At 37.1% G+C, this 27694-nt stretch overlaps 1 protein-coding gene across 5 annotated transcripts in view; it reads right to left on the reverse strand.

The window, feature by feature from the left end:
- Window positions 1-27694, reverse strand: part of ARID4B (AT-rich interaction domain 4B) — a 90937-nt gene that overhangs the window by 3850 nt on the left and 59393 nt on the right. For 3 of the 5 annotated variants that reach the window (XM_039707120.1, XM_039707118.1, XM_039707119.1), the window contains exons 15-22: window positions 27233-27500; window positions 25666-25838; window positions 15711-15956; window positions 8755-8839; window positions 7812-8004; window positions 5063-6271; window positions 3112-3222; window positions 618-833 (exon numbers count right to left, since the gene is read on the reverse strand). In XM_039707120.1, the coding sequence (XP_039563054.1) occupies window positions 618-833; window positions 3112-3222; window positions 5063-6271; window positions 7812-8004; window positions 8755-8839; window positions 15711-15956; window positions 25666-25838; window positions 27233-27500 (2501 nt within the window). The remainder of the gene's footprint in view (window positions 1-617; window positions 834-3111; window positions 3223-5062; window positions 6272-7811; window positions 8005-8754; window positions 8840-15710; window positions 15957-25665; window positions 25839-27232; window positions 27501-27694) is intronic. The other 2 variants (XM_039707122.1, XM_039707121.1) reach the window with 1 other exon arrangement.

The following is a 27694-nucleotide window of genomic DNA, read 5'->3' on the forward strand; positions in this document are numbered from 1 at the left end:
TGGTTCAGTAATGCAAAATGGATGGGGAAAAAATTACAAATCAATCACCTAAGCATCTGAACAAGAACTAGAGAATGAGGAGTAAAACAGCAAGGAATTATCAACAGAAGAAGCACACAGAGCAGATAATGTTCATGCCAGAGTGACAGGTGTGCTGACAAAAACAGCCAGGCAGCTCAGGAGCCAGATCTAAAAACAGTCCTGGAAGAGTGTGACATAGGGAGTTCCCTGTGCTACAATTGTAAAAAAAAAAACCCAACCAAACAAAAAAAACAAAAAAACAAAAAACAAAACAAACAAAAAACAAAAAAAAAAAAAAACAAAAACAAAAAAAAAAAAAAACAAAAACAAAAAAAAAAAAAAACAAAAACAAAAAAAAAAAAAAACAAAAAAACAAAAAACAAAACAAACAAACAAACAAAAAAAAACCAAAAAAAAAAAAAAAACCCCCAACCACACACACACAAAAAAACCACCTTTTTTTTTTTAATGAGGATTTATCATAACGTTCAACAAATTCAGGAAGAAAACACGAAAGCCAAAATACAGAACATTCAAAAAGCCTTTTTACACTATGCCACAAGATGACACTAGGTTGTTTTCAAGAAAATACTTACACATTTGAAAACTCCACTTGTAAACTTTGGGCAAACGATTATTCTGTTCTTTGAGATCAGATTCCTTCTCTCCATTTTTACCACATTTTCCTGGAGACTGTGTTCTTGTGAGTGATTTGGTTTGGTGAGATTTCATACCAGTAGAAACTGATTTTGCTGCCTGGGACTTGGACACACTTTCACCAGCAGATAGTTCATCACTGTCGCTGCTGTTTGCTGAAGAAACAAGAAGACATTGTTATGAAACACAGCCCTAACTAAATTAGTGCCTGTCAGAAGCAACCTCTGTGCTGATTTTCATACAATGGGAATTTATTTGACCCAAATCCTTTACTTTAAAACACCAGAATCCATCCTGGTGTAACAGTTTGGCTTGATGCCCTTTGCATCACTGAAGCATAAACCAGGTATATAATGGGGATAAAATGAACCACATCTGCCTGCTCATGGGGCTGTACTTTTTCTAAGAGCTCACAAGATTGACTGTTATGGTCCATCTCCTGTTTATCTCTTTCTGACATCAATTTCTAATGCAGTATTCAATATATAATCCTCTATCCCATTTTAGAGCTAACATATAGACCTTTGACTGTATTTTTAGGACATGTATAGCAGAAACCAGAGCAAACACAGTCTTTCCTTAGCCTTATGTCACCTTTATTTTAATTTTCCTCTACTAAAATCATTATCAATAATATGAACATCTGTGATATACACTACACATTTCTCAGACATGATAATACAATTTTTTAATTTTGGAAAAAGATATTTTGCTGACCCAAAACAGAAGAACTTTACCTCATCCTGAAAAAACTTTAAAGCAACAGGCTGAACTGAACACAGGTTTTTAATAAAGCCACTCAAATGAGAGTAACAAAATAAAGACAAGAAGTCTAAAAGACAAGATTTATGAGTAATGATTGAAAGGCTGAAGTTTTTTAGCATTACTAAAATAAAACTGAGGTGAAAGCAGGCACAAGCGACTGTAATTTAACACAAGGCTAGCAAAGCAGTAGAATAAAATGCCTAGGAAATCTGCAGAGCCTCAATTGTTAAGAGTTGTTTTTAAACACACATTGATTTTGTATTTATTAAGAAAAATGTATGCCTCAGTTGTACCTGCCCCAGGTGATGACAAAATAAGCCCTGAACCTTTTGGCCTTTATGATCTGGTGATCTACACAGGAGAAACTGAATACCCAAGACATGTAGTGTGCAAGAGCTTGGCCAGCTGCTTGTTGCTATTGGTTTAATGCAAAGGCAAGAGATGAAGCTGCCACAAAAGCAGTTTAACAGACACAGTGGAATTTTGCCAAAAGCTTTTTTTTTTTGCTTTCAGCTGAATCACATTTTATCTATTCATTTTCCTTATTACATCCAGTAGTGCCTGAAGTCTAACAAAAAGAGCACACACCAAGGACTGTGTGGTAATTGCTTTGAAGTTTCACACCCTAATGAAGACATAGGTTGAGAAAAATGGGTAAATTCACCAAATCCAAGGGAATAAAGGCAAGGCTAAAAATGGTGCATTTGTTCTGCAAATTCAGTTTGTTTTGTTACTTTAATTTCTGGGGTGAGGGTAGGAATAGAGATTATGAAAGGAAGAGACCAGTGAAATGGAACTAAAAAGGATGAGAAAATATAAAGAGGAGATCAATTAAAATGAAAGACAGGTGGGGTGAAAGCAAATGCCAGACTAGCAAGTACAGACTTTTAGTAAAGCTGTTAATAGAAAGAGGGGAGGGAAGCTGGGGAAGAGAGAGGAAAAAAGGCATGGTATATGCTTTTTATCCTTGCTTTAACTCCATTTTTTACGGTTATCCTCCAGGCTTCAGTCTCTAGCTGCTTCCTGGTATTTTTTTATTAACAGTGAAATGTAGCAGTAATTGATTGTGCTGTCTCCCAAACACCTGTACATACGACCCCTAACACACCTCTGCCTTTATTAGGCTTCCCTAACCCAGTACTGTGGTTTCTATTCCAATGAGCTTCTGCAACTACAAAAAACTGCAAAAGCTGCATTATTTACTGTAGATGTAATAGACAGCACAGGAAGAAAACAAGGATCTATATTCTTCTGGAATTATTCTCACATTTGCTACAGGGTAGAGATATTAACCTCCAAAAACTCATCTTGCAGAAAATACAGAGTATAATTTCCTTCTGGTTCCAGTCTCCCTCTAAAGCAGGCAGCTATCATGATACAGAGATACCTGTCCCAATTCTGCCATGTGTGAAATACTCATTCTTCTTGGTTTTCCTGAATTACAAAATATTAAGGAGCTCTTAGAAATAGGCCCAGAAATAATACAAGCCATTTAAAAATACTGGTGTTTAGGTAGAGCAATTTCCTCATTTAAACAGTGTCAAGAATACCCTAATGAGAACATTTTGTCCTAATGCATTTTTTATTAACAGACTTCATCTCCTGCAATCAGTTGAACAAATGACATGCTGGTTTCACACCTTTTATTTCACATTAAGCTGTACTTACTAGTCTTACTCTTCTTTTTGTTGCTCACAGATGTTTTGTGGCTTCTTTTCTGCTTTTTTGAGGAGCTGCCTCCTCCCTGAGCATCTTTAAGTCTTTTTTGGCCTGTACAGACTATAATTGGGAAAAGGAAAAAAAAAAGAAACCGAAATTAAATAAATGCTTGCACTCCTCCCACAAAACACTTCAAAGCTTAAGTTTGTAGACAACAATTCAACTGTTCCTGCCTATCCTTAATGCAGCTCAGCTTTCTACTTATATTGACAAGAGGAGGTGAAAGACAATGGAAGGTAGACGAAGTTTCTTTGCACAGAGTACACATGTATGATGATTACAAATTACTTTCCCATATTCATCACCAGAATTTCTCTTGAATCACATGGGTTTACTATTTTTAGTACTGCAAATTAAATAAGAATACATTTATTTAAAAAGTTATCAAGACCTACTGGGACTAAAAAATGTTTTTAAAAGTTTGCTGTACTTGCAAGCTGTGAGAAAAAAAAAACCAAAGTCATAATCCATGATCAGTAATTACATTGACTAAAGGTGTTATAAAAGATCATAGATAATGTTAAAAAAACAAAAAAAAAACCAACAAGGAAAGAAAGGCAAACAAGAGAAAATTCTACTGACATTTGTGACTACAAGGGGAAAAAGTTGAAAAGGAACATGGAAGGATTTTAATACACCTGCTAAAAGAGTTTTAGAACGTCTTCAAATGTTGTTGCACAACCGTGTGACTTATAGACTAAAAATGACCCCCTGAATAAAACAATTTAAGTTAAGGAAACTAATTTTCTGAAACAGGCAACATGCTGACAAAATCAGAGAAGAACTTAAAGTCCAATGCATGTAAAAATGCTTTTTTAAAATTGTGTAAAACTTCTTTCAAGTGGCAAGATAAAAACTCCCAAGCAACTTACACAGCAAACCTACACAGCTTTAATTAGCAAAGCAACAGAGGTATAGTTATCAAGAGGTACCTATTGACCTCTTCCAAATTCTCTCCCCTTTAAGGAAACACATTTTGTTGCATACTTTCAGAAGATCATTTTCAACAGGACACTGAAGGTAACACACCTTTAAGGACATTTAAAAAAAAAATAGCTAATTGCTAGCCAAAATCTACTGAGCTAAGAAACCCACTTCTGTCTCAGGTTTGTATAAAAAAATGTATTTTCTTCCTTGGTGTTCATAATTTTTAGCCACTACAACACAGTGAAAGTAGATGTACTTTTGATGAACTGCAAAACAGCCAGTGACTTTCAGAAAAAAGTTCTTGGATCTTGCCTTGCCAGCAGTTAAAAAGCAGGCAGCAGTACAGCAACATCATGTGCACAAGTCTTTATTATCCCCCACTCTCTCATGGCTTTAGAAAAGGAACTTCAATCCAAAAAATCACATATGAAAGTGAAACATAGCTGAAAAGGTCAATGCTTTTATCAGCTTGACTTGACTCTTATGAAGTTAATGTTCTAGAAAAATACAAATTAGAAATGACTGCCTAAGCACCCTAGCAGCAAGAGGGCAGTCTCCCTCCAAAACAAAAAACTTACAGAGAATCAAATGTTATGCAAGAAAAGCACCTCCTGCTTCTAAGGACTGTGCTGGAAATGCTTCCATCTTGCTACAATGAATGTTCCTTACACAAGCTATTACAGTTTGCTTTGGGCTTTTTTTACCATATCCAGTATAAACTTCATTCTTTTATCCTTTGTCCCTCAGTGAAACCACGACAATTTCAAACGAAAAGCCAATAAACTTGCTGGCAGATGACATTTTACTCACAAGATGATTATGCCATTTCCACACATCTGAAATGGACAGGCTACTACTTCCTGCAACAACTAACTTCCCTGCACCATAATCAAAACAGAATGAAAACGCATCAGCAATGTTAGAAATAAGAGCTGGTTAGGTTGGAGACAGCTTTGTTTACCCTTTCCTTTACCTTTTTCAGCATGCTCTGGCTCTGGTTGATTACTACTACTGGAGCTGACGCTGGCATCAAAACCTGTTGGAGAAATATTTCCCTCAGACTGGAGGTCTTGCAGCTCCCCTGCCACACTGTCCACCTCTATTGTGCTATCTGTTTCACTTTTGATGCTTCGTATCTCTTCTTGATTTGGTGGCAGTGTCTCAGAGACAGTGACACTGGACTGATGCCTACTGGACTCTGTCACAGTTACAGAGGAAGGTGACTCAGGAGTTGTAGGAGGCGTATTTAGCACTGAATTGCTGCCACTGCTTGGAAATTCAACTTTCTTCTCACCCACTTCAGTCGGTTTTTCCTCAACAGGTTTAACATCCACACTTGCTGGCAAAGATTTTTCAAGTTCACAGTTAGGCAAAGAAATGCCTTCTTCTGCAAGAGTCTGAAGCTGCTCCTCTGCCACAGTATCCTCAGGAGCAGCGTGTGGAGGAGAAGCAGCAGCCTCAGTATCAGAGTCTGAGAACAGCTCCTTCAGCGTTTTCTTCGGCCACTGGCCTTGGATACTTGACCACACATCTTTTCGATCCTTTGCTCTGGTGTTCTGGAGTCTTTCATCAGAGTTGTTTAGAAGCTTTATTCTTTTCTCTCCCACTTCAGAAAATCCCGAGTAGAAAGTACTTGTTCGTAAAGATTTCCTTTTCTCCTCTAGTCCATTGTACTTTTTCGTTGGAGTGATTTTCAGTTTAGATTTGTCTTCCTCATCTTCATCCGAGGAGCTGTTACTGCTGTTTTCTAAACTAAGGGAATCTTTGTTTTTGGACTTCTCATCCTTTCTATTAGGTGACACAGTCTTTAAGGACTCCTCTGCAACACAGTGTCTTCGTTTACCACGTTTCACTTGTGGTTTTGCTGTTTTATCCACAATCTCTTTCTTTCCATCCTTTCTCTTCTTTGTGGCTTCGTCTTCTCCATCTGAGTCACTATCTTCAGATAACTCTTCCATCTCTTTCCGCAATCTTTCAGGAGACTTGGATACAGACTTGGGCACCACTCCATCTGTAAGAGCTTTAGTTTCTTCTGGGAGGGATGAACCGCTCTGTTCTTTTAGACGGAGTTCATTTTTATCTTGGCTTACGGCGTCGGGCTGAGATTCCTCCTTGCCATCAGCATGAACATTCGGGGCACTTTGGTCATCTTCTTGCTCACTATCATCAGAACTTTCAGAAGCTAATTGAAAATAAATCCAAACAAAACAAAAACAAAACAAGAAAAGTTTGTCTTGATTCTGATTACAAAGAATTATCGAAAAACAAAAAAACACACACACACACAAAAAAAAAAAGAAAACTGTACAGATAGGAAGACATGCTACAGGGATCTCTAGCAGTCTCTCTCTTAAATGGTTCCTCCTGAAGAGCTCAAAAGGCTAGATTAGAAACTAGGAAGATTCTCTGTTATACAGTACATCTCCAGGAATTTCTGAACAGGTAGAGCAAGCATAGCATGCGTTAACCCATAAAATACAAACTTCTGCACCCAAACCAGTAACTAAAAGATGCCCTTACATATTTCTTATGGGTGACAGATACTACCATTATCTGCATTTTTTCCAAAGCTCATAACAAAGACATCATTTTCCCTGGAAAATCCAGAGTCTAAAGGACAGAACCACACCACATGCATTGGATACTGTCTAACAAACCAACCAAGCAATCTGATGACCAGCCTGGAAAAAAGGAAGTGAAAGCAATAAAGAAAAGCACTTAGGGAAACAAACAGACAAGAAGAATGTAGGACAACTGCAAGAAAATTCAGGGTCACAAAGAAACCAAGAGATAAACAAAGATATATAATCCCTAAGGAATCAACAGCAATCTCATTCAGTGTGAAAAGATACAGATTCAAACAGGAATTGGCTAAAAAATATATATATACATACACACACTACACACACATACATATATATATATACATATAACACATATATATATGTGTGTGTGAGAACAGGAATCGGCTAAAAAATATATATATATACATACACACACACATATATATATACATATAACACATATATATATGTGTGTGTAACTCCTTGATTTGTAAAGTTAATTACAGATTAATTATCATACTAATAATAGTGTAATTGCTAATTGTTTGTTTGGTTTTTTTCGGGGGGGGGTTTGGTTTGTTTTGTTGCTTATTTCCTAAGGAAATGAAGCATTATAGATTATGTTGACTGTTATTCTGCCAACAGTTTTGGAACCCAGTGGCCAGTGTCAAATAAGATGGAATGCAGCTTCCACAAAAGTTTGTGGTTACCCAAACTACCTATCCCATGCATGATTTCCTTCTCTGGAAGCATGCTGTAAACTAAGAATGAAGAGAAGCGAGTAGGTATTAAAATGCTGCTGTAAATGTGTGGGCAGGGGAACACAGTGCTAGCAACAGACATGCAGGTATGAGTAACGGGTCCTATAGCTTAGGTAGATCAAAAATTAAAACTTTACAAGTTACCAGATTAGATAGGAAGCAAAAATGCTTTGCTCTATATCAAATAAAAACAACAAAAAAAGACGGCAACACAAAATGTAATAACCGTTAACACACTGAATTCACAGAAACTGCCAACACTGCTTTCGTCCAAGGTTATTTCTGTTATAATTAGCCAGACAGACTCAAGCATTTATTGCATCAGTTATTCTACATTGTCATTTACTCCTTTTTAAAGGCCATTTACAAAATTAGAAAAAGCTTTAAAGTACAATACCTTGTAGCCCATTAATGATAGAAGTAATTTCTATTGATTTAACTGGAGCTTGTTCAGTATTTTTGGCTTCAGTGCTGTCAAGTTTGGACCCAGTCTCTGGTGATGTGCTGGTGTGAAAGGGGGGTTTTGACAAACGTCGCAGTTTACAAGGTTTAGGAGAATACTTCTCTTCCTTCTCTCTGTCAGTTTTATTCTAGGTGAAAAACAGATACAAAAACTCTTCTCATTAGAGCACACATCTTATAATAGATTACAATTAAACAATGCTTACAGTTATCTTAAACATTCAGTCTGTAGAGGAAAACTCTCCTCTTTGCTTCAAGGACTACAAACTTTCTACGCTCTATGACAAGGCCTTTCTATTCAAGACAGGGACTTTGTCAACACTAAAACAAATGGGAAAACAAATACACCCAGTGCTCGAGGAGAAGTGGCACTGCAGGATGCCAGGCTCAGCAGTGGCAGAAGGAAAAGCTCCCTTGCAGCCCACTATTCAAGAAATATGTCATCATCTAAGCCTAAATATCAGTTGTGGAAGAATTAATTTCAAAAAAAATCTTGGCAATAAAATTACAGAGTCCTATGCACATGGACTAGTCCATAGATTTGAACTGCAGAATCAGTGAGATCTCAAATTTTACCCCCCTCAAACTGGTTCCCAACATAGACAATAATCTGTATCTTTCTCATTTGATTTCTGTAAATGACTACATACATTTAATTAAAAAATCAGGAAAGAAGCAAAGAGAAGCTTCCCCTCCTCACCTCAAAGAGAAAAGGCAAACCCATGATGAAAAGAGTTCGTGTTTAAAAGGCTATGAAGTTGCTTTACCTGATAAGCATTTGTAGGCCAATCAAAAGGTCAGGAAGGGAGGCAGGGATCACTTAACTATGTATCAAACCAACACAGGGAGCAACAGGAGAGAAAAGGGAGAAAAACTACCTTTATTTTCTTTCGATGCTTAATTTTTGGTACATTTTTATCAGCTGGTCTCACTATCTTGTCTGCCTTTATCCACTCATCATACCTAAACAGAAAGAGAAATAGTACACATTTATTGTTTTAAGCAGATAATCACATCACAGTAGAAATTTAACTGAGGAAAAAGAGAATTAGTAGCCATATAAAAACAGAATTGGAATTGAATCAAGTAATTTGTGGAATTCTCAAGTCTGTGAGGTTTCAGCTAAGGTTCAGAGGATTAACATCTTTTTACACTGAGGGGTAAATGCAAAACCTATTTTCCATTCTGCACAGAACAGCAGAAATCCATGTAAGCAGGTCAGACAAACTACCTGAATGAGAAATCTGTACAGACCACTAAAAACTATACTTCCTATTTATACACTGTAAAACCTTAACAATAAAATAAAATAACCATAAAATAAATCCTTTCAACTACATAACATGTGACCAGTTAATAAAAATAAACTCTTTCGATCCCAAGTGACCGCAAAGAGTGGGCAACCCTTCAGAGTCACCAGCTTTGAGTCACTGACTTCACAGAGACATTTTTCAGTAACTGCAAAGAGTTATCTGGAGTGAGTCACCAGCTTTGAGTCACTGACTTCACAGAGACATTTTTCAGTTCCTCTTCTATTAAAGGTCTCCACTTAGTATCAGAGTGATACGTGACAATAAAATACTAAATAGCACCAAGATATTAACAACAGGCATCTTGTTATTCAAGACTGGACCTGTTAAGTACAAATCCAAGACTAAAGAAGTACATTCTTAGTAAGAATATACTGCAACTGTGGTACTGTGCTTGCCAGATTGTGTATTTCTGAAAAAGTCAAGAGTAATTTAAATATTTTTTTCCCCTCCCAGTAACAATAAGCTGCTTTACTACTTAAACTGTTAAAGGTTTCCACTTAGTATCAGACGGATACGTGACAAAAAAATACTAAATAGCACCAAGATATTAACAACAGGCATCTTGTTATTCAAGACTGGACCTGTTAAGTATAAATCCAAGACCAAAGAAGTACATTCTTAGTAAGAATATACTGCAACTGTGGTACTGGGCTTGCCAGATTGTGCATTTCTGAAAAAGTTAAGAGTCATTTAAATATTTTTCCCCTCCCAGTAACAATAAGCTGCTTTACTACTTAAACTGTAAATTCAAGAACCATATGCACGAGAAACAGTTCAGTTAAAAATTTGTTGGTACTAACTTTGACCTGAATGCACATACAGACAAATTCTGATCCTCCCAAGTAAACATGAAAAAAGAGGGGAAAAACTCAACTTCAAAAATCCAAAACCACACTCTCCAAAAAAACTTGTACAATATGGAGTTGAGCACAATCACCATGCTGGCTTTCCAGCTTGGCTTACTTGATAATAATTTTGATATATGACTACTGACACAGTCCTAATTCAGCTTCTTTGCAACCACTGTCAATTATATTCACAATATTGACATAAATTAAAATTATTTAGGGAAAAACATCCCAAAACCACACTCTTCAAAAAAACTTGTACAATATGGAGTTAAGCACAATCACCATGCTGGCTTTCTAGCTTGGCTTAGTTGATCATAATTTTGATATATGACTACTGACAGTCCTAATGCAGCTTCTTTGCAACCCCTGTCAATTATATTCACAATATTGACATAAATAAAAATTATTTAGGGAAAAACATGCAAGTTTCCAACTTGCTTTCCTACGCATTGTGATTTATGATCTATACAAGGGATTTCAGAAGCTAAATACTGTATTCTACTAACTTAAATGTCACATAATAATACAGTGAAAAATGAAATAGCAGCAATCTGAAAAACAGCTTTCCAAAACAATTTATTCTGCTTTTTCACCTCCATCTGACAATAAAAACCAAAAAATCTCACAGCAGACCATGCAGACTATGATATACCAAGACTGCATACACTGCTGCAGACACCACTGTCTATTACTATTATTATTATTAATAGACACCACTGTCTATTACTGTACTATTACACTGTCATTACCAAGTGAAATGTCAGTAAACAGGTTCAAAACTGAAATACAATTCTGCAGAGTACTTGCTCATATAGAAAAATCCCATATTCTGTGAGATTGTGGGAAACCCTATTTGAAGCAATCTTTCTTCAAGACAAAGACATGTTTTGCACAAGGCATACCATGAAGTGCCTGCCAAATGGACTTTGTGACCCAGAGAAATGCAGGAGTATTTTATTAGATCTAAATACATGCAGGAAAACAGCACTAGGACCTGACAAACACATGGTAAAAAGTGAGGATTCTGACAGTGTCCTTTCTGCCTCAACACACTGCTAGAATACCAAATTTGTATTCACTCATTCTTATGCATCTCCAATAAGAAATTAATCTTCCTCCTATGCAAAGTCTGTGCACAGCCCACACTGTCTGAGATTCCCAGCAACTGCAGTGCCTGTTGGGGCAAGAGCTGACAGACATGGGGGCACACTGAACCAAAGGAGTGAAGTGCAGAATCTGAAGAGAACACCTGTCCCTACCACAGAGTCCTAAACATCACGGACTAGAAACAGTGGTCATGCAAGCCCTCATCTCAAGGAACACAAATTGGAACACTAGTGTGTGACAGTCACAGTTCCTGGCCAGAGCATTTCTGCTTTACTCCTGACTGCATCCAAAACAGCAGGCTGACCCTGTGAGGAGGCCACAGAAATCTCCCATCTTCTCCAGGGACTCAGCTGCCCCATACTTCACTCCTTTGCATCACACAGCTCCTTTCACTACTCACGTATCTGATGCAAATGGTTTGCCTAAACCTGGGACAGCTGGACCCGAGGCTCAAACAAATCCTGCAAAAAAGATATATTCCAAGCCACAGTTGACAACCTGACCCTAAATTACATTCTCCTCCCCTGCAAGACAGAGAAGCACCCTGAAAGCTGCATCTAAAATGGGGTGTGTGACTCAGACTAGAGCCTCTTTCTAGAACTGCACCTGCTAACATATGAACACTTACTTCATCACTAATCTTACTTTGGGGACAGTCTGTTCACAAAACAAAAATAACCCAAAAATATTATCAAAAAAGTTCTGCAGCTCTCATTACAAGAAGCATGAACTTTCAGAGGACCAGGGTTGTTTTACTGCAGTGCTGTCTTTCACATGTACTAGCTTCACCACCCTGAAGTGAGCAGATGAGAATGGAGAGGAAAGAGATAATATGGAGAGCTGCTCCTAAAAGATGTACCACAGATTTCTTTGAAAATCAAGATGGGGGGTTTAATAAGGAATTATTATTTACTTATTTTTTAAACTAGGTTTCATATGAAGACCTGGAACACTTTCATAAAGAAAATCCCCTTGCCTTACCAAAATGAAGACAAAGAAGAGCACCTTGCATCAGAGTATGTACTGATACTAGTACATTCACAGGCACTACTTGCAAGATAAAATGCACCACAACATACTCTCAGAGACTGCACAGTCAATCTTCCACACTAGAGGAAATACGAGAGGAGAAACAAGGAAAGAAGCATACTCATCCAGACTAGATTTATGCTAGCAAAGGTAGCACTTTTCTCAGAACGACATGTAACCTCAAGGAGTTAGCAAGCCTTGGCAAATTCACTGAAAAGGTCCAGTATACTATCTGTAGCTGCTAAAAAGGGAGAATTAATTTTTTTTTTTTTCTGTAATCAAAGAAAGGAGAAAAACTAGTCTGATACTCAAATACTGGGATATTAGACGGGGGATTCTAGCTTGCCTAATTTCTTTTTTCTTTTTTTAAATAATCTCTCCCCTGCCCCCTAATAACATACGTTACTCACCAGGACCAGAAATTTCACTGCACATTTAATTTCAGTGTTTGACTGTGAAGTATAAAATTTGTATAAGAAATAATGCTTAAAAAAATGTAGAAATTAGTACTTTCACATGCAGATTTCTGAAGGAAAGAAGTGTTGAAAATACTAAGTCTTAGCTTTAAACAACTGAAATATTCAAGAATAACATGTCTTGTGATGTGGTACCATAATGATACACAGTTTCATCGATCTAAATGCTTTTTAAATATGCACCCTCTAATTACTGGGAATACACTGCAGAAGAAAGTCACCTCGAAAACACAATGAACTAACTGTTCTTTGCACTGGGAGCTGAAGATTAAAATGACAACAGAAGGAACTGGCATCATAGGCCCCAAAGAAGTTTTAGTTACACACAAAACAAATATGTATGAATTACACATTATTCAGAACATCACTGGTCTGTCAGAAGAAGCTTCTCTGCTTTTTCTAGTTAACACGTGGTAACACATGCCTCTAACAGGGTAGAGATTTCTACCATTCCCTTTGACTACAAGTCAGGCTCCACAGAACACTACCATTCAGAGACCTTTATCAGAGACACACATCACCTGAATCTCAGGAGGTAACAACAAGATCCTTTAGCATAATGCTGTACAGCTTCTCCACTTTCTATTTACTCTTTAGAACAAAAAAAAAAGTTCCACAGTTCGTAATGTCACTGCTCCAGAGCATTAAAAAAAACCAAACAAACCCAACTAATGACGATGAGTACCAAGTTTACCCAACATCATTCCAAGTACCCTAAGGAATGTGAGCATGCCCACACAAACAGTTATCCTGAATTCCAGACTGATACTGAAATTACCTTGTGATAAGAACCGTTAGTAGCTATTTCGGATTTCTGCTCCAAGTTATAGTTTAAAGAACAGGCCATTAAATGGTATACCTGATTGAAAGGGAAAATGGGCAAGTCAAATTTTAAGGAGCAGAAGAATGACAGAATTAAAAAAACCCTGGATGATTAGCAAATCCTAGTTCAGTACACCCTCTGTACTGCACATACAGTACTTGTCCCTGCTAAGTAATCTACAATGAATAAGGAGGAGAGGGAATTGCTTCCTACCCAACTAAGGCAGTTGCTTTTCCAGGTTGTCACTGACTGAAAGCCAAATCAAGCTGTTACAGCCTACAAGACTAGTCTTCACAATACTAAACTGTCAAAGTATTTAGATGCTGGCTAAAGCTGAGGCTTACACACTATCTGTCAAATCCATAAACCTAAATTATTTTACATGTATGAAAAAAATTAGCCACATTTAGCAGAGTCCATGCACAGTCCCACAGCTAAATCTCAATCACGGATGTATTTTTCAGTGAAGAATCCTACTCCCCCCCGCAAACCTTTTCAGAGGGCTCTTTTGAAACACCAGGTAAAAATATAAACTCAAGTCCTGCTGTCACAAAGACCAAACAATCAACACTCCTTACTTCTCAAATGAGTTCAAGTTAACTAAAAATGTTTTTATTGTCAAACATACCCTAATAACAGAAATAATGCCTCTGACATCAATCTGCAGATTTGCTTAAAATGCAGCATTAAACATTTAGAATCTTGATTTCTCCTTTAAGAACTGGGGTGCTGGAATCTCCAAGGTGAAGAAGACTCATTTCTGACTTCTCATTTCTTCAGATTTGAAGCAGTACTGCTCAAGTAAAATTCTGATCATCTCACCTCACAGCACGGCTAACAGCATGATACTTGCTCCAAAAGAAAAATAACTTCTATGCTTACAGGTGAATTCCAAAACAAGAGTTTAAAAGCAAGAAACCTCTTGGAATGGTACACACAGTAGTCTTCAGTGAGTAGGATGAAAATTTCAGCAAATTGCACTCCAAGGGAGTCCTCTCAATAAGAACCAGACCAGAATGCAAGTCACACCCCAGCTCCCACCTTGAGCAGGCTGCTCTCCCCTCATCTCTTGACTTCACAGCCCACTATGCTTACAGACGTTGCCTGAAGACAGTTTATGTCAGATCCTATTCCTGTAGATCAATGTAGATTAAAATTCTACAGAAGATCGGTACCAGAACTGGCAAGAGCGAGATTCCTCCTTGGCAGCAGTGCCTGGACCACCGGGCCGTGATGCAAAGAGGTGAATTCAAGGCAGCAAGAGAAGCACTGCACTTCTCTGCTTCCTTTGCTAGCAGATCTGCTAGAACTGAATAAATGGTATTTGTCCTGCCCTCTTGGCCAGAGGCAGGATGCCCAGATGACAGATGAAGGCTACAAGAACCTCAGCTTTCCCAGAAAAGGAAAAATAAGGAAAAGTACCTCAGACTTGTTTCAGACTTGGGGAGTTTTTTTGATAGATAGTAATAAAGTTTAAAAGGTAATATTTAAGGACAATGAGCAATTACGTAGAAACTGAGGAAAGGAGCAGACATGTTTATAAGCTGCTCAAAAATTTTAGTTTTCTCTACTGTTTTAAAAGTTGCTTCAAGTTTTAAATGGCAAAAAAGAGGTCTGAAATAGCAACAGAAATACTTCAACTTATTTCTATTAATGCTAGACTAAAGACAATAAAAACCATATGCTCCTCCTATTAAAGAAAGCATAAGAAGCCACTAGGCTAAGAAGAGTCTGGCTGGGAGGGGAGGCGGGCTAGGGAGGATAGATACCGGATCAGATGAAATGCAGTTACTTGCTGTGCACTTATTTGCCACTAAGAATCTTGTTTTCCAGTTAAATGCCCTGTTGCTGTTGTACTCTGTGCTTCACTGACAAGAGTGAGCTCACTCAGCTAAATGCACTACTCAGACACTGAATCAGAGAAAATCGGCTTAAGAGAGCCAGAGGAGGAATCTGAAAAGAGTGATGTGTCACTTGCATGGGAAGATCTAAAAGTAAGATGGGGAACAAATGAAGCCTTCTTTGAACAAGTCATTTTAAGATGATTTTCAAAGTAACTAAAGCCCTGCATTTATATAGTGATAAAAATCTAAGTTTCATACAGTACAATGACCTTCACAGAACACCAATACTGAAAGTTTAGGACTCCAGATGTCTATTAATTTAGTTTTTAAAATTCATAAGTGTATTTGAGAAGTAATTCAAGAAGTAATCACTAACTAAAACTCAAGTTACCTCACGTTCCATCCACAGTAGTGCACCAAGTAAAGGACTTCTCCACCTTCGATGTCAGAATCTTTAATACTAGCTTCATACATTTTTTGATTTTTCCCTCTTCCATACCGCACTTGGACTTTCATGCCTGGTGGATAGCATTCAAACTCTTCTTCCTCATTGTTATTGTTGTCTTCTTCCTCCTCCTCCTCTTCCTCCTCCTCTGCTTCTTCTTCATCTTCATCTTCTTCCTTATTCGTGTCATCTCTTGAAAGGTTTAAAAAATTGTAGAGTTAATATGAGATACTTCATAAGCTTTTCAGTTCCAAACCACATATATTGATAAATATTGTGGATGCATTAGAGAGTGGGAAACAGGAGGCTCCAAATACGTGAAACTGTACTACAGCTGAGTAATATCAGCAAAACAGGATATAGCAACACACACAAAATCCAGTGACTGTAAGGTGCAAAAGTGACTAAAAGAAAAAAAAATTCCATCAAAATCTGTATGAGTAGAAGTTGCTCAAACTCATCTTTATAAGATTCTTGCATGCAGTCTCTTTGTTTAAATATAATTTTCTCACTTAAAAATTAATTATTTTCAATATAGAGAAAATCTCCTAAATTCCATTTTTTAACGTACAAGTTTTACAAATACTTCTTGAAACTTGCTTCTCAAAAAAATCCTTGATTTATTATAATGCATAAACTCTATCTCAACAGCTTTAAATTACTGCTACCACAACCAGATTTTGCACAAAAAACTCCCCAATACCTTATGTGACTGTATTAGCAAATTAAACAACCTGTGCTAATTTATGACCTTGTGACTCCTTGCCAATCACACCAAAAGTATTCTAAATATGTCAAACTTGCATTTAATTACTATATAAATACACAAGCAGGTGTTCACTGCTTTCAAAAGTAAGCTAGTTTTCAACACATCTTTAGATATTTTGGACCAATTTTCAGAAGCAGTAAGAACCCACAAATCTTGCTAGTTTCAGTCAATGGCAGCCACAGGCTGCTCAGTTATCTGAAAATTATCTGCAATCAGCTTAAAGAGGCAGACTAGATTACAAAAGTTAATGGGGGAAAATATCTTCTAATCTTAATTAGATTTATAAAGCAGCATTATTGGCCCTTGTACCATTCTAATCACACACTCTGTACAACACAGAACAGATTTAGTTGCTGACTAAATTCACAACAGCAGACTGCCAATAATAAAAAAAACCTGATACACGGAACAGGTATGATTGGCTATCTGGATAAGAGACAATGTAAGTACTGCTCCAAGTCTGATTCACACCAGTATTTTAGTTAAGCTCACAAAGAGGGAAGTCTGTATTAATAATCTAAGCCTTTCCATAACATTTTCAGTAGAAAATACTCAGATAAGCCAAGCTACTTTCTCTCTGCGAAAGGATGCTCCTTTGCAGAAGTAAAACTGCAGCATTACTATCTAATGAGCTGGCAAAAGGGAATTCAGAACAATATGCTAAATTCAACTGTAGTATAACTGATTTAATGAAATTACTTCAGAAATGAATGTTGTCACATATATGCATAGACACACTAAATATACAAATACATATATGTATATACACACATGTGCATACACACTGAGACAAAGGCTAAAAAATCCGTCTTTTTCTAGTACACCAAGTCACAGAAGACATATCTATTCAGGTATACATGGCATGGACCCTACAGTATAATTCTAGAAGGCCAACATTTTAATTTTAATTTTTAATGTATATATGTATGCATATGTATAAATATACACACACATACACAAAGTCTTGGCCTTCCAGGGGATATAAATACAGATAGATAGATATAGAACTATACACTTTCACTGAACTACTTTGCTAGTGAAGTTAAAACTGCCAGAGTTAAAGATGCAACATGAATACACAAGCTTTGAAAGCTCACTTATGGCAAAATTTACTTCCCAAGGAAATCAGGAAAAAAGGTGCTCAAAGATTCAGATGAAAAATTCCTCAACAGAATTCCAGAGCTAACAACAAAAAGCATCAACTAATAATTTAAATGATTTTAAGTTATACTCTCTGCTGCACTAAACAAAAATTCCAAGCCAATTTCAGTTCAATAGGTATTATCATACAAAAGCTTAAAAAAACAGGATCAGAAGCAGAGCCACCACTGCTCCAAGAACAAGAGGAACTTTGATTCTCCATTACTAAGTACACTTCAAAACTGCAGTGAACCAAAATCTGCCTTCTTATTTTTTTCTCTCCAAGATCTAAGGGCACAATCCTCAAACGCTGTCTGCAAAGTAAAGTACGCCTATGCTGGAGAGTCAGGATTTTCCAGACACTGGCAATTATGGTGCCAGTGGCTTTTGGAAAGCTGAACAAATTTGGAGTCTCTCCCATCTTGGTGTCCCAACATATCCTACAAAGACTGCATGAAAATACCAGAAATTGGTACCTTCTGCAAGAGATGTGTGAAACCATCATGGTGAGTAATTTGGATGGTCAAGGAGATGAGAACAGCAGGCTGAACATAGGTGGAGGGCATGTCAGGAAGCAAAAGCAAAATGGCAGCAGAAATGGCTGCAATTAAAAAGTGTTCTAAGGAGTGACTTGGTTAGCAATCATAAGCTCAAGGTTTTAGGAAACCAAACAGAAGCAAAGAATGTTCATAATTTTGGAGCAGAAAAATCCAACACACTAATATAGCTCCTGGAACAAAAAAGCAACAAAAAACCCGCAACAAAAACCCAAGAACACATACCAACAGTTGCAAGGAAGAGATTGTCTTATAATGCCATAAATAGCTCAAATCTGGCAGTGCAGACAAAGGAGAAGCCATGACTGCCACAAAACTGAGGTTTCTAAGAGGAAATAGTGATCGTAGGCATCCAGTATGCACAGTCATAACTTCATGAGTCCATGTATGCATGCATGAGATCACTGAATTTTTCTTCAATGCTGTTTAGCCAAAATCCATTTGGGGGAAGGGCATGGGGAAAAGGTAAAAAAAAAAAAAAAAAAAAAGAAGATAAAAGAAAAAAGAAACAAACCTCTTGGCAGCAGAAAGTAATTGTCAACTTAAAACCAGTACCGAGCAATATCTACCACAAAGCTGCAACAATATGAACAACCCCCAGCAGCAGCTGATGAAACAAGGCAGCAGCAGATGTGCACACACAGTGTACAGGAGACATGGCAATACAAGTGTAACTCTGTTCCAGAATCCAAAGTATTACCAGAAAGCTTATCAGGACTCAAAAGCATTACAAATTACAACCACAGACTAAAAAGAATACCCTCACCCCATCTCACAATGATTGGGAACATAAACCTTCAGAAGCAAGAAATTAATGAATAAGAATGCAAAACTACTTGTTAATAAAGTAAAACCATTAAAAAGTTTAGATGATACAAATATTGCTTATCATTAGTTTCAAAGGACAAGGCAATATCCTCAAAAGGCTAAAACCACACACAGCAGGTCACTCTCAGTCAATATAAAGATTTAACACCAACAAGCCCATAATTAAGTGTATTAACAACTGGACATAGTTAATAAATGAAATGCTGCTGCTCTTACACCACTCAAGAAAATGCAGCATCATGCAAATCTCTTTCATACCACATTCTCTGGCACAAAACATGAGCTGTAACTAAGCTCAGGTGAAGCCTGCGAGACAGAGTGTGATTTGGAGCATTATACCTGCCTCCTAGAATTCCTGTTTTGCAGCAAACCTAGCCCTACTCCAGTATGCTTCCCCTGATGCACCACACTGGTACACACAGCAGGTGAGATGGCACATGAAAGATTATTTTTTCAGGGGTTATTCTAAAATCTGAGGAAGTAAGATTATTTCAATTATTGCCTTAATTAAGTCATTACCATTAATTGAATCACTAGCAGAAATAAACTTTAGTATAACTGACACTTCAAGTTTAGGAATTAGCTTCTATTTTTGTTTCTTGCTTATTTTTTTTTCTTTTTCTCATCCTAGAGCATAATTTAACCTCTGCTTCTCATAAAACAGAGCTGAAAGATGTTCAGTCTGTTTTCACATGTGACCTTAAGTTTTAAGGCAGAGAGGTCATTAAGACCTTTATTCCTGCCTTGACAATGAAATCTCATCTTTAATTACACAAAGTAACACCTCCCCAAAAATCATCAGTATTTGTCTTCCCTCTTGTTCTGGTTTTGGTTGGGATAGAGATTATTTCTCCTTGGTAGCATAGTGCTCTGTTTTGGATGCACCAGGGTGGGAGGAAAGTGAGCCAGTATTTGCATGGTACATGACTGCCAGCTGGGTTGAACCACAGCACCTCTGAAGTTACAAAGAAAATCTGAAAATACAAGCCCCAGAGACTTCTGTCTGCACACAGAAAGTTAGAATAAATGCAGTTGGGATCCCTTGTCCCAAGGGAAGGGGGAGGCACTGCCTTGATCTGAGTCACACCTGAGTGTAGTACAGTACACTTCAATCATGCAAGCATGTTGTTTGTGATCAGTGTGTTCCTCTGCTGCCAGACAGGTGAGAGGACCTCACTTCTCATCATTCAGCCACGTGTTGAAACATTCATCAAAAGGATAAAGGGTGGTTCCAAAGTCTGACTGAAGAGTACAGCCCTTCCTGGTTTACAGCACTGGTTCACATTCACCTTGGAAGCACCCAGTATCTGATGAGTGCTTAAAGACTCTCCCACACATGTAAGCCTCGGTGACAGCCACCATCATTAAAAACCTGCACAGTGACCATTTGCTACGGAAACTATGATGGCAGAACAACTCTTCCCAAACCAGATGTCTCCCTTCCATTCAATACAAAGAGCCAGTACATTTACACCACCACTCCACACTTTATTATTGTGTCATTTGCAGCTTGTTGCTCTATCAAAAGCAATCATTGTATGCATCAGTCTGGATTCTATATTAAGAAAAAAAATCAATTAGACTGTTTCTGAAAATATGACTATGCAATGAACTTCTTGCCTCATACAAAGACAGCTGAAATACATAAATAGAACACACATCACAAATAAAAGCATTGAAATATATTCCTATAAATAAAACTACTCAGTATGGCTCTTATAAGCATTTTTCTTTAGCATACACACCAACAATCTAAGATCCTGAGCATACGTTTACACTGCACAAGCACTGAGCATGGCACATTGTTCTCCATTATCCCAAGCAAATCAATTCCACATAAACTTGAATCAAACTGGAGAAAGCTATCTCAATATATAGTTCTGAACTCTTCAGAAGCGAAGAGATATGCCTTTATATAAAATATTCTACACTCCAAAAGATTCTAACCTACTTGCTATCCTTTCATATCCACCACCACAATGATGTGTCATTTCAAGCGATAAGGAACAATGTCTTTCTCCTGTATGTGAAATGGAGCTTCTGACTATTATATAAGCCCACTGTAAACTGCTTTCAGAAAAATCCCTAACAGGTGTTATCAGAAAATTTAACTCTTGTACAAGAAGTTTCAGCAGCAGCACAGGCACAGCAGGTAGTCCTCTTACCCCACAGGGCCAATACCCCTTGGTAAAATCGTTTATATGAAATAACGCCCGTCTTGACTTCGTTTTCAATTACTGCTTTTATTATTCCTAGTTCCCTCCTACTGCTTACAGAAGGGGAAATGTTACTACTGCATGAAAGACACATATAACAGCTTTAAGATTAAGATTTTTCCCTTGCATGTGAATGAATGGCTGATAGAACAGAATTAAACCAAAGACTAAACGTTTAGTATTTTCATCTTGTAATATTGTCAAAATATGACAGTACCAGCTGCTAGAAAACCACACCATAAAGACCTAAACCATCAGTATCAGACAACCAGAAGTGTTTAGGTTTCTAAAGCATTCTTTAAGGACATTTGTTCATGCATTCCTTGGAGAAAATAAAAAAATTAGATGGTTTTCAAGAACAAAACCAAATAAATTCAAGAAATTTCCTAAGGCCAAAGAAGGACTTGTGAAAATGACAGTCTGATAAACAAGAACAAGGTAAGATCCAGTAATGGCAACCCTTCCTGGTGTTAAGGCAGCACCTCAGACACAAGAAAGAAAATACAAGAATAAAAGCTCTTGCTATGTCTATGTACTGGAATTGGGATTCTCCAAAGGATTTTGCCTGGGCACCTCAAAAATCTAAATACTACCCATATATAAATCTGCTGCAAATTTTTGTGGAGAAGCAAAAATTACCCAGATTCTCAGCATTTAAACTTCCATTTCAGTATGAAGTTCTTGATAGTGGTCTGTTCCAGGTGCCTTAGAGCAAAGTGTTAAAACCAACAAAAAAAAAATCTCAATAAAAAACTCCAAAACCAATACAGAAACTTGGAGTTGAATTAACTGTCTGGGGGGGAAAAATCTTGCTAATTGGTTACACAGCAGTTAACCTACACTTCCATTTCCAAACTGCACGTACTATGAAATTTTTAAAGATTTACATTTCATTTTATTAGCCTGTACTAAAAAACTCACACCTTTTAAAATCTCCACTAGGCTTCTGGCCTCAATCTCTTTGGAACATATTCAATTGTCTACACTGTTCATCATGTAGAAAAACAGATCCGTTCCCAATTTGTTGACTTTGACTCAAGTGTTCAACAAGTTAAAACAGCTGATATTGGATGCTACAAAGGAAACAGCACACCACCTATGCAGTGCTACATTTGAAGATCATGACTTCAACAACATCAAGTTTGTAGGAACTTCTGAGAAGAAGGATTCTGAACTTTCTTCTTTACTTATTGGCCAAGTATAACTACTTTTTTGATGTTATGGAAAAGGATGATTTACAAATCAGTTTTGTAAAGGACCCTCTGGGACAGATATATTACTGTTTTTGTTAAAAACTTGTTTTAATGACCACAAGTTCTACAACCTTTATCTAGCACAGGTATCTTCCTCTAGACACATGGAAAAAACCCCAAAAACAACAAAGCAAAAAGTGAACAAGAGAAGGATGTACAGAATAAAGGGCAAGGTGCCCTTGGAATCTTTACTCTCAGTGTTCTCAGATACACAAGCAGGAAAGAAACTGGCACTCTGGGGAAAAAAAGGAAGACAAAGTTGAGCCTTTCTTCCTCTTCATCATATTGTTAAAGTCTGTGTAGATGGAACCATACAATTCAAGTGGTAGCAATCTCAAAGGTTTGAGATACATGGGATTGCACAGAGAAACAAAACCTGTAGAAAATAAACAGCCCTGGCTTCCAGCAGTATTTCCTGAGATTTGCAAGCTGGAAGTTACATCCAGTCCTCCCATAAGAAAGTCAGCAAGAAGAAACACAGAAATTCTTCTATCCTCATGGTTCCTTGCATCTACAGACAAATAAGCTACATGAAGATGTCCAAAGTCCTACAGATATAAATGCAAATAGAAAACTCTAAAAGTTTGCCTAACGTAACATCAGATTTAATTTATTTAGCTATCTTGTTAGGACTGTGAAGGACAAATGGTCCATAACTTTAAAGAAGTGCTAGAAAGACATTTTAAATACATCAAATAACAAAATTTCAGTCTGACTTTCACACTGATCTATTTTTATTACATTTCAAGTATTGGTGTGTGTGATTAATTTCCACCTAAAAAATGCCTGTTTTCACTTTGCATTTCAGTTCAACAAAGAACTCCAACCACAGCATCTCTACCTTTGCATAAGTTCTGCCACTTCTAATCCATGAAGTTGGGTATAGGGAAGTGCAACATCTAATACAATGCCCCATAAATTTCCTTTAAGCCTTTATGGCATAAATGCTAAAAACATTATTTAGCACTTAGGATGAGAGTGACATTTTCAAAAGCTCTTTAAAGCCGATACAAGTGCATTTTGTACTCCCTATCAATCTGAGAGGGTAGAAGGGAAAAGTAATCATGCTAACAGTGCTACTACAGTAATACTGCTTATAAATACTTACAATTACCTGCTATAAGTGTTCAATTTTTGTAATTTAAATTATCCCTTCAAACAGCATACCTCCCAGCAATGACCACATCACCACCTACACCTCTTTTTAGAGTTATGCTTTCTATTCTAAGCAACTCATTACAATCTTCCATGAGTCATAATAGCAAAAATACTAGTTGGAAGAGTTTTCCACTGGGATGAGTAAGGAGGAGCAGAGGGAAAAGAATCATTCTATTGCTATCAGGTGAATTGGGAAAACATAAAAGGAAATTCTCTATAGATTTTTGTTGTTTTCCTAAATAATAAATAAGAACATTAATAACATTTTTAAATGTAATAAATAATGCAAATTGACATGAACTGGGATTAAAAACACCCCAACTTAAAAAATAAAAATAAAGGATTATTGAAACGTAAATGCAGCTTCTAATTTTTCATGTACCATTTACTGCTGCAGCATGGTAAGCATGAAGCCACCATACTTTTCAAGTATATAAATAAATAAAAGTAACATCACAAACATCCACATATACAAATACAGAATTTAGGGAACTTTAAAAACTGCTATTCTCTAAGCATGGCAAAATTTTCTATCTGTTTAGTTCCATATTTTGAAAGCAGCATTGTAAAATCATTCTTTAATAATCCTGAAAATCTTGCAAACCTGTTATAGTACAACTCATCTAGTTCATATTAAAAATAGCAAATGCAGCAAAGTCCAGCAATTAGTATTTTAAAAAAGAAAAGTTTACATAGGATACAAACAAAATCACAGCCATAAAGAAAAGGCTCTTTAACTGAGCTTAGGTGAACTTGGTTTTTCTGTATTCTGCATTTCTGAGTTACAGAAATTGCCAACGAAATCTCTCTGAAAATATTCAGTAGGACAAAAACATTTTACAAAAGGATCATTCCAGAATCCACTAAAAAATCAAAATCTAAAATAAAATAAAAGTAAAAATAAAATAACTACTACCAATGAATCATAAACCATTACATTCTGGCCACAACTTTTAATGGGCCAGAAGAAGCATTAAGAGCTAATGATATTTAGACAGAAGATCAAGACAAGACAGCTGATCTACTAAACAACAAATTTGCTGGAATGAACAAGGGAATTACTGGTCAGGCAACATATGGTATTAACTACAAAAAAAACCCAACAAAACCCAACACATCCCTGATATACATACTGCTGTGGAAGTATAAGGAGGTGTCATTATCTGCTTTCCCTTTTATAACAGCTTCTCCCTTAAGCATCTGTTACTGGGTTTTATTGAAGACAAATACTGTATTAAGAGATCTATCTGACCTCTAAGGGGAATTGTTGTGTTCTTAATACTGAAATCATACTGTATGAGAGTTTTAATTGTAAGAATACAGATTGTTAACACACTGGAGATTAATAAAGACTATATTCTGGTTGTAATTTTTTTTGTGTGGCTGCTGAAAAACATTTGTGAGATTTTTCCTGAACTGAAACAGGAAAACCTGCCCATTCCATGAACCAAATGATCCACACAAACTCATTGATTTGATGGCCCTGAGCATCCCTATTATTTCCATCTCCTACTTTCAAAACACCTGTTTGAAGGTCTGCACAAGAGACCACTGTCAGTACCAGGCAGCAAGACCATTAACTGAGCAATGCAAGGTACTTCCATCTTTTCCCACGTTACACACCCCTGTCCAAAAGCAAAAGCTGGAAACACATTTGCCTTGTACCAAAATCAAGTATGAAAATACTCTTCACAATGTCTGTGATATTATTGTATTAAATCAAATAGTGACCTATGATTTGTACATTCTGCTCTCACTCAGCTTACATTTGGCCTGGAACCTGTAAAACTTAAGCTGCCTTTTCTTTTAAAAATAGATCAGTGAACTTCAATGGCCTAACCACGACAAAGTCATGAACACATCGGTCTCCAGAAGATACAAGTCTAATTAACAACGGCATGTCTGATTTGAAATTCAAATTACAAGAGTAAAATTTAATAAACACCTATGTTTCATCTGATTAGAAATAGCATAACTTACCCTGATTTTTCTTTTTCTTCAGCATCCGCATTTACTGTAGGATTTTCCACTTCTTTGATCTTCTCCTCCTCTTTATCCTCCAATTTGGTTTCATCTTCAGTTTTGATTATATTTAAGTCCTTTTCTTGATCAGGCTGAGTAAACACAGAATCTGGCAAATTTTTTTTGTTTCCCTAGGATAATAAAACCTTTAGTTAACTCACAAGGTGAAAACAAAGGATTTAAGAAAAGGCAGACAAAACACACTGAAGTCATAAGAGCAAAACAATGCTACAGTGCAGGGCTTGTCGTAAAATTACAGTGTGGAGATCCTGGAGGGGCATTCCCTGGTCTAGGGAGATACAAGAAGCTTCCCTCAAAAAGCTGTTAGACCCCATTGGCTCCTTCCCCTGTTCCTATGTCTGTTCCTATGTCCCTGAGTCACTCCTTCCCTATTCCCTGATTGGCCCTTAGCTTTGTACTGCCCAGAGATCATGTTCAGCTCCCAGGCCCCTGCACAGAGAAAGCTGGACCCTCCACATGTGTGTTTCTGGGACCTGATCATCTCACCATGTGGCTGAATAAAACATCTGTGGATATTATGCAAAGGTCCTTTCTGCTCCCTTAGCCTGGACTGTGCTAGCAGCAATTCAGACTGCTACATTACAGCACCTCTGCTGCTTTTCTTTTTGAAAGTCTTAAGCTAAACCTAACAGTTTAAAGTTGCAGCCAGTGTCCTAGCTTGTTTTAGCACAATGATACAGGCATGCAGCTCTTAGACCTGGACTGCAAAGTAATCCCCAAGGCAAACACTTCACAAAGCATGTTTCCATTTGGGGTGCAGAAATACCAGCACTGGCCCATCTGGCATTCCTCCCAGAGCATGCCTCCCTAGCCCACAGAGCAGGGCTGGCTGCCACTGCTGACAGCTCTGTTGCACACTGATTTGAGGAGCCACGCTGCTTCCACAGCAAACTCCGAGGCCTATACAGTGTAGCACATCAGTTTATGACCCTGAACTTCCTCTGCTAAAGCCACTGAGTCAACAGTGGATTTTAAAAAGCTATAAACATTTGTTTCTCTGGACCACTAAACTACATTAGACCATGTGTACATAATATGACCCAGGTCTTTCCACAGCTTCACTGGTTTAATGGGAACACAAAAGTAACAGCAATATTTATGAGTATTATTATGAGTATTTACAAGTACAGATAAATGCTTAATGAAAATATCAGCAATATTATAGCTGTGAGCATGTATTACCCAGATAAGGATAAAGCTGGACACTAATTAGTCTCCATTTATGGACACTAATTAGTCTCCATTTCACCCAGAAGGCCCTCAAACAAGTGGAATGTTGCAGCTGTGTTTTAACAAGTCAGACATTTTGACATCATGATCCCCTAAAACCAGCACCTAGGGTAAATACAGCTCAAATATCTTGCTCTGAATTAGGTTTACAGTGAGTTTTTGTCTTATTTTGTAAATCCATCACAGAAATTTCAATCTTCATATTAATTCATAGTTATTAACACACCAACAGACTTTATAAGCAAGATATAAGATGAATTTTAAAATATATTACCAGAACAGAGGGCTTATCATTTTCTTTACTTTCATTATCATTCTCAGCTGACTTTTTTTCTTCTTGTTGTACTACTGCTACTTCTTCCTGCTTGCGCTCGTCCTTGTCCACTTTTATCTCTTTTGCATCCTGTTCTGGTTCTTCACGCATCTTCAATTCTTTTTCTTTTTCACAGTCTTTACAAGGCTTGTTCATCACTTTCTCCGGCAATGCCATTTGAAATTCAATGTTAGCTGATGTACAATATTCTTCAAAACCATAGAGATATCTAAAAAAAATAAAAAATTGTTTGTGATAAGCAAGTTTGACTAAAGAAGGAAAATCCAACCTAGAGAAGCTAAACATGGGCAGCAGGTTTAAAGCCTTAAAAACTGTATTATAAACAAAGGGTTATGGATTTTATGTAGATTATCCCTATCCTAACAGAGCATCACTTCAGTTCACTGTAGTTTTAGCATAAAC

Source organism: Passer montanus, unplaced genomic scaffold, assembly GCF_014805655.1.
Source record: "Passer montanus isolate IOZ18808 unplaced genomic scaffold, ASM1480565v1 scaffold2, whole genome shotgun sequence".
NCBI lineage: Eukaryota > Metazoa > Chordata > Aves > Passeriformes > Passeridae > Passer > Passer montanus.